General features: G+C 32.5%; 1 protein-coding gene across 1 annotated transcript; it reads left to right on the forward strand.

The window, feature by feature from the left end:
* Positions 1–1,525: 1,525 nt before the first annotated feature.
* On the forward strand, positions 1,526–4,720 carry LOC113871453 (low-temperature-induced cysteine proteinase-like). Its single transcript, XM_027508550.1, has 5 exons — positions 1,526–2,015; positions 2,870–3,105; positions 3,489–3,629; positions 3,940–4,392; positions 4,610–4,720. The coding sequence occupies exons 1-5, from the start codon at positions 1,526–1,528 to the stop codon at positions 4,706–4,708; spliced, it is 1,419 nt and encodes a 472-aa protein (XP_027364351.1). The 3' UTR covers positions 4,709–4,720.
* The last annotated feature ends 4,087 nt before the right edge of the window (positions 4,721–8,807 follow it).

Below are 8,807 nucleotides of genomic sequence, written 5' to 3' on the forward strand. Positions count from 1 at the left end.
TTTATATTTTGAGTATAATTTTTTAGTAATAGATCTTACTTATGTGAATATCAAAGGAAGTTAACAAGATAACAATATTTGATTTTAAAATATAATACTAACATGTGTTGTTTTATAAAATTAACATAAAAATATATTCATTAATAAAATAAATAAAATATAATTTTTTTATATTTTTAATAAAAATTTTATTTATTATTTTATATTATTTGATTAGGCTAATACAATTTAATTATTATATGTAAATAGATCTTATTTTAATTATTTTTTAGTATAATTTTTAGTAATAAATCTTACTTACGTGAATATCAAATAAAGTTAACAAGATATCAATATTTGATTTTAAAATATAATACTAACATATGTTGTTTACTTATTTTATAAAATTAACATAAAAATATATTCATTAATAAAATAAATTATATAATTTTTTCCATATTTTTAATTAAAAATTTTATTTATTATTTTATATTATTTAATTAGGCTAAAATAATTTAATTATTATATGATTGATATGAGATTAAATTTTAAAAATAATTATTTATATATGATACACATATAAAATACTTTTTAAAATTTAATCTCATATCTATTTTTTTTAAATAAAATTATATTAACATTTAAATAATAAAATGCATGATAAATAATAAATATATTATAAATTTTATAATAAAAAACTTATTATTTATTGATAATATTTACATTTTATTTTTTATATAATATTTTCTTATACAATATATATGTTATATGTTATAAGTATAATTATAATATATTAAATTTAAATAATAATATTATTATAATTTATTTATATTTAAAAAAGTTTTTTAAAAAATATAAGATATAAAAATATTGTCAATTCTTATTTTTATTTGTTTTAATAGATTTATTATATATTTTTATTATAATTTACCTGTTAAATAATTTAAATTAACTTAGTATAATGAGAAAGAAAGCTAACTCTTAAAAATACTTACTTAAAAAAATAATCTTAAAAACAATCTCTTTTTAAAAATTGTGCATATAAAAGTTGAAATCCAATTTAAATTTCAAACCTAATTGTTAGCATGTTATGTCAAAATAATGAACAGAGAAATAATATATTTTAATTTAAATAATTTATTTTATAATTTAAATAATAAGAATAAAACAAATATTTGAAAAAAATCTTTAATATACCATTTAAGAAAAATGTTAACTAATTTTTGAAGGGATAAAATTAAGACTCACAATTTAGAGAGAGATGGTTCTATTTGTGTCCTGGAGAGGTAACGTTGGATTCCATTACGCAACAAAATCCTAAATATAGAGCCAACCACAGCACAGCAACGACCTTATCCATTAGATGTTATGAATAGTCAACGATTGGCATGCATGCATGACTCATACGTGCAACTTCTCCTATTTCAACGCACCTTCCGTTTTGCTTAACCAATCCCACTTCACGCGCGTTCCCTTTCATCCACTCACCTCTCTTTATATATATACACACACAAACACCTTCCAATATTCACTCCCCTCACAAACCATGACGACCCTTTTCCCAAACTCGCGTTTTCTCTCACATGCACTCTTTCTCTCTCTTTGTCTCTCCTTTTTGGCCTTTGCATTTGCCATAGACATGTCCATCATAGACTACGATGCTAAAGTGGAGGGCATGAACGAGAAACGCATGAGGGACATGTACGAGGCGTGGCTGGTGAAGCATGGGAAGGTGTACAATGCTTTGGGTGAGAAGGAACATAGGTTTGAAATTTTTAAGGATAATTTAAGGTTTATTGAGGAGCACAATAAGATGGGAGAAAAGGGTTACATGTTGGGACTGAACAAGTTCGCTGATCTCTCCAATGAGGAGTATAAGGCTATGTTTTTGGGTGGGCGATTGCGGAGATCAGATAAGGGACTGTTTGGGAAGAAAAGTGGTCGTTATGCTTATCGTGAGGGCGAGGCATTACCTGATATGGTGGATTGGAGGGAGAAGGGTGCTGTTGCTCCTGTAAAAAATCAAGGTCAATGTGGTGAGTTTTTCTTGCTCAGTTCATTGATTTTTGAGTAAAATATGCCAATTTGTTTCTGAAATTTAAGTTATTAGATATGACAAAATATGAAAAACGTTGTTCAATTTTATGTTTTTATATTTTTTATGAATTGATTTGACTGATTTTAAATTTTTGAATGGCTAAAAGTTTGAAAATTTACTTAGAGAAACGGAAGTTACACACTTTTTGAGATAAGAGTATTGAGAATCGGGTTTTTTCAAAGCGGAAATTTTTTTGTTGAAACCGACCTTCATTTGCAGTGGAGTTGCAAACAGGCCATAAAATAACGTTTTACTTGAGGAATTTATGTTGATTTTGTCGTGCATGTAGAGGGGAATGGAGAATTTCTTTTCTTCGGGCAACAACGATGTTTATTGATGAATTGCTAATTTCGTTTTCTCATTTGATTAAGAGATTTTTCTTTTAAATTTTGGATGAATCAATTATTAATATTAAAAGCATTGATATATGGAAAACAAATAGATATGTCTAGGAATGAAATATATTTTAAAACGGAATTAATAAATAAAATTAATTTTGTTTCAACGAAAGAAATATTATTTTCAAATTAAAGTTCATTTAATGAAGCGTGTTTTTTTGCGAAATTTGTTGACTTTTATTGTCATTTGTCTAGACAATTATCTTTCTGTCAATGAACACTAGCAAAGGCTTTGTTTTGTTTACGTTCTTTTTTGTTTTTGGTGAATTGTTTTGTTTGTTTTAAGAAAGATGGTAGCTTTCCTTTTGCTTGAGAAATTCACGTGCATAAGATGGAATTTGTGATATGAAATGTGTGTAATGATTGAGTTAAATTGACTCTTGTCTCATTGAAGGGAGTTGTTGGGCATTCTCCACGGTTGCTGCGGTTGAAGGAATCAACAAAATTGTAACCGGTGATCTCATTTCCCTATCAGAGCAAGAATTGGTGGATTGTGACAGAGGTTACAACATGGGGTGCAATGGAGGGCTTATGGACTATGCATTTGAGTTTATCATACAAAATGGAGGCATTGATACTGAAGAGGATTATCCATATCGTGCTCGTGATCAAACGTGTGATCCAAACAGGGTACGTTTCATTTGTCCCATCCTTTGAGCTTTTGTTTTCAGATATGTGACAGTGATAGTTAGTTTATGCTTTTGAAAAAACAAAGGGGAATATACCATGGAATTCAAACAAATCCTTATGAATCAATAATTAAACATGCATTTCAAGCATAGACACTTTTAATATTCTTTTTTTCATTTTTTGTACCAATGCTAATTGGAATACTACAATAATTAGATAAAAATTTAATATTTTATTATGTTTATAATAACTCATATCCATTTTTAACCCAAATTTTCTTTCACGATTTAAGTTTTTTATTTTATGTTAATGTTAGTATAATTTTATACAATGTATTATAGCCATTTGTTGTCTTATGATCTTTAAAATTCATTGTATATCAGAAAAATGCTCGAGTTGTTACTATTGATGGATACGAAGATGTTCCACCAAATGATGAGAAATCCTTGATGAAGGCCGTTGCAAACCAACCTGTTAGCGTTGCCCTTGAAGCTGGTGGCAGGGCGTTTCAACTTTATCAATCGGTAATGTATCTGTCTGTGACCAAAGTTAGCCTTTTTCATATTGATTGTCTAATATTAATTATTTAACTTAGCTAATGAAAGCGGATAAGATCTCTAGATACAAGTTATTGTTCCAGGGTCGGATAAGATTATCTAAGATCAAATATTCAAATGGTTTAATTAATAATAAGAATTGGTGAGCTAAGAGGTCCAAATGACTACACTAAGGAATCATGCTAGCATAGTTTATTGAAGGTGTTGACTTGATTTTGAATGATTGTATTCCACCTTTCCCAAACTTCTTGATTCTTTTTCTGATGCGTTGATGCAGGGTGTTTTCACTGGTCTATGTGGAACAGGGCTAGACCATGGTGTTGTGGTAGTTGGGTATGGAACAGAAAATGGTACTGATTACTGGCTAGTGAGGAACTCTTGGGGTCCAGAATGGGGTGAGGATGGTTATATTAGAGTAGAGAGAAATGTGTTAGAAACTAACACTGGTAAGTGTGGAATTGCAATGGAGCCATCTTACCCCATAAAGAATGGTGCTAACCCCCCAAATCCTGGTCCTTCTCCTCCATCTCCGGTAACTCCTTCAACTGTTTGTGATGAGTACTACTCTTGCTCCCCTGGAACCACATGCTGTTGCCTTTTTGAGTTTAGAGGCTTCTGCTTTGGATGGGGATGCTGCCCCATTGAGTCTGCAACATGCTGTGATGACAAGGCTAGTTGCTGCCCTCCTGATTACCCCATCTGTGATAATCAAGCTGGAACTTGCCTAATGGTAATTTCTTCTCTTTTATTTGTTTTCCTATAACCTTAAGTTATTTCAATCAATTGTCACTTGAGGGTTCCTAATAACACACTATTTTATAATGTCATGCCAACACATTCTTTATTATTAAATGAAATTCACATAATTCTCACTAATGTGGGATTTGTTTATGGTGTAGCTAAGAATAGATTAGAAATTTTGTTACTAATTTTCCTCCATGCATCAGAGCCAAGGCAATCCATTTGGAGTAAAAGCTTTGAAAAGAACACCTGCTACACTTACTTGGACCCAAAGGAAAGCTGCCATGCAAAGTAACCATGCATGATATAAGCTAGTGAATATTGAGGAACAAACTTTGAGGCATGAGTGTCTGTAACTGTGCCTGTGCTAGAGAAAGGCATCTCCTTGAACTTGAATAATCAGTCATTGTTGGCTTCCATGCATATCTAGATGTAGCTGAAAACAACACTTTCATTTCCCAACAGTTGTTGTAAAGTTCTCTATAACTGCTCAAGCAGTGTGCAATTTGGATATTGATGCTTTTAATGGATTGTATATAATTGGTTCCAAACACTTGTCCATCTGTGTGTTTCTTTCATTTTCATTTGCGGTTTCAAAATAGATGCTCATGCGCCTTTGTTTGCTTTGTGTAATTAGATTTAGTGCATGTTTGGATTAGTTTTTTCTAAAAGAGGAATAATCATTGTTGGGACCAGAGTATCAGTATAATAACACACAACTAAAATAAAAGATGGAAAATAAGAGCCAATAAAGACAATATAAAATTATCACAGAAGAAAAAATTACACTACTCCTTACTCTAAAATTTATTCCTCAAAATAAGAGACTATTACTACCAAGTACAAGCTCGGTGTAATACAAAATAAAAGGGAAAGAGAGGATTTTGGGATGATGCTTAAGGAACCCTTAAGCCTCCTTTTATAAGCCAAAGGAGGTCCTCCTAATTGAACTCCCACCGATGTGGGACTAACAATTCTCCCACTTGAAGATTATGATTAAGTTAATCATATTTTCACACACATTACTAATATATATATTACAATTACATGTTGCTTATATTCCTAATAGGCCATACAAGGATCGACACCATGTAAACTTGTCATTGTTCATTGGCTTTGTCATTATGTCTGCTATGTTGTCTTTGGTGTGAATCTTTTGCATATCCACTCTACCTTCCTCTACTACTTCACGAACAAAGTGGTATTGTATACCTATGTGCTTTGTTCTGGAATGAAAAGCTGGATTCTTCTGGAATGAAAAGCTGGATTCTTTGCAATATGCAAAGCACTTTGACTGTCGCAATACACAGTTGTAGTCTGCTGTTTGTGCCCAAGTTCCTCCAATAGCCTTTGAATCCATATTGCTTCCTTGCATGCCTCAGTAGCTGCCATGTATTCAGCTTCTGTAGTAGACAAAGCCACAACAGTCTGCAACTTAGATAACCAGCTTACTGCCCCTCCAGCAAGTGTAAACACATAACCAGTAGTAGATTTCTTTTTATCCAGATCTCCTGCAAAATCTGAATCAACATAGCCTTTCACAATAAATTCTGATCCTTCAAAACATAATGCAATATTAGAGGTTCCTTTTATGTATCTAAGGATCCTCTTTACAACATTCCAATGCTCTCTACCAGGATCTGCCATGTACCTACTGACTGCTCCCACTACTTGTGCAATGTCTGGTCTAGTACAAATCATGGCATACATAAGGCTTCTCACCGCTGATGCATACGACACTCGAGACATTTCCATCCTCTCCGCTTCGTTGCTAGGACACATACTTGAGGATAATTTATAACTGACAGGAAGTGGGGTAGAGATTGGCTTACAGTCTTGCATATTGAAGCGCCGCAAGACTTTACGAAGATAATTCTTTTGAGAGAGCCAAATCTTCCTATCTTTTCTGTCTCGGTGTATTTGCATCCCTAAAATCTTGTTTGCTGGTCCTAAGTCCTTCATATCAAACTCCCTAGCTAATTGTGCCTTCAATTCTTGAATTCGATCTTTGCTGGGGCCTACCACCAGCATGTCATCCACATACAACAACAAAATGATGAAATCATTATCACCAAACCTCTTGTAATACGTACAATGGTCTGAACTCAGTCTGTTGTATCTGAGGCTAATAATGAAGGAATCAAATCTCTTGTACCAACACCTTGGCGCCTGTTTTAAACCGTACAGAGATTTGGTCAACCTACAAACCAAGTCTTCCTTTCCTTGTTCTTCAAAACCTTCTGGTTGGAGCATATATATTTCCTCTTCAAGTTCTCCATGTAGAAAAGCAGTCTTTACATCAAGTTGCTCAAGATGTAAATCAAATGCAGCACACATTGCCAGAACAATTCTGATTGTGGTTAATCGAACAACTGGAGAGAATATCTCGTTGAAATCAATGCCTTCTTTCTGAGCATATCCTTTAACCACTAATCTTGCACGATACCGCTCCACTTAATCATTACCATCTCGTTTGATTTTATAGACCCATTTACAACCAATGGCTTTTCGATCTTTTGGAAGTTCAACAAGTTTCCATGTCTTGTTTTTATGTAAGGCCTCAATTTCTTCCTGCATTGCTATCATCCATAATGAAGCATCTGAACTCCTCAAAGCCTCATGAAAGGTTGATGGTTCTCCTTCATCTGTTAGAAGACAATATGCATCGTGGCTTGCCATCACATAGTCTGAGTGCCAAGATGGTCTCCTTATCTCACGTCTTGTTTGTTGAGTTTCTCCATCATTGGCATCATTTGATTCTTGTTCTCCGTGCTCTTGTTCTGCTTCAGAGTTGTCATCTTCTTTAGCTTTCCTTTCTATCACTATTGAAGTAGTGTCTTTGGTAGTACTGTCATCTTCCTGCTCCTTTTACAGTTCATTTTCTGCAAAGACTACATCTCTGCTAACAACAACCTTGCAGGCAGTGGGATCCCACAAGCGATACCCCTTAACATTGTCAGCATAACCCAAGAATATACATTTCCTGAATTTTGGATCCAGTTTTGTTCTTTCTTGGGAATTGTACATCACGTATACAGGACATCCAAACACATGTAATGAAGAATAATTAGGTGGCTTTCCATTCCATATCTCCATTGGTGTCTTCAAACCAATTATTGTTGATGGTGATCGGTTTATTACATAACAGGCAGTTTTCACTGCTTCTGCCCAGAAAGATTTAGCCACTCCTGCTGTTCTTAGCATAGCTCTTGTTCTTTCTAGAAGAGTTCTGTTCATCCGCTCTGCTACACTGTTGGGACCAGAGTATCAGTATAATAACACACAACTAAAATAAAAGATGAAAAATAAAAGCCAATAAAGACAATATAAAATTATCACAGAAGAAAAAATTACACTACTCCTCACTCTAAAATTTACTCCTCAAAATATGAGACTATTACTACCAAGTACAAGCTCGGTGTAATACAAAATAAAAGGGAAAGAGAGGATTTTGGGATGATGCTTAAGGAACCCTTAAGCCTCCTTTTATAAGCCAAATGAGGTCCTCCTAATTGAACTCCCACCGATGTGGGACTAACAATCATTTATATTCCAAAAGTTCATTAAAAATAAGCAATGATTTTCTTAAAATAAGCTAAACTAAAAATGTAATTACAGGTTCGAGGCATCCTCCACACCCTATAACTGGGAGTCTTAAATAAAATTGCTGGTTCAGTGCTTTGACATTTCTCAACCTGTAGAGTTTAGTCTACTTGCAAGTTCTGTATCTAATCAATTAGTTAAAGGAAGCACAAAGCCACATGAACAGATTTAATTAAACTCTATAATCTATATATACTTATTCCCTTGCTTACTCAAGCACTCATAGTGGAATTATCATCATGGAATGCTGCTCCTATCACTGGTCCCAAATCATTTAAAAGAATAGTCACAACTGAACTCTGATTAAGAAAGCAACATCACAGGATAGTCACGAACACACTCCAATTAAAATTTATTAAAAATTACCGAAGAATGAGTAAGAATTATTAAATTAGGAGTAAGACTGTATAACAACTTTAATTTAAGTTTTGTTATTCTCAGGCGGCATAAGGGCCGAGGTTAAACAGTAACGATGTCTTTCACTTTCTGTAAAAATGACATGTGAGATACTTTTAATTAATTACTTCATTCATTAATAATTAATTACTTATTTATTCATTGTATTTTTTATAATATTTAAAAAAATTTAGTACACTAATTAATTGTTTAATTTTTATTATAATTTTTTTTATCTTTATAATCTATTTAATTCTCTTCTTGCACTTTACATCTTTTTTTTTTGTCAACCAAACTTTTAAAGAAATTCTTATAAAAAAATATCTTATAAGGAAAAAAAATAGTATAAATTTTTTTTCTCAAGTTTTAGAGGAGTTATATGAAAGTTTTAAAAAAATAAAAATA

This window comes from Abrus precatorius, unplaced genomic scaffold (genome assembly GCF_003935025.1).
Source record: "Abrus precatorius isolate BTA unplaced genomic scaffold, Abrus_2018 Scaffold7, whole genome shotgun sequence".
Lineage (NCBI taxonomy): Eukaryota > Viridiplantae > Streptophyta > Magnoliopsida > Fabales > Fabaceae > Abrus > Abrus precatorius.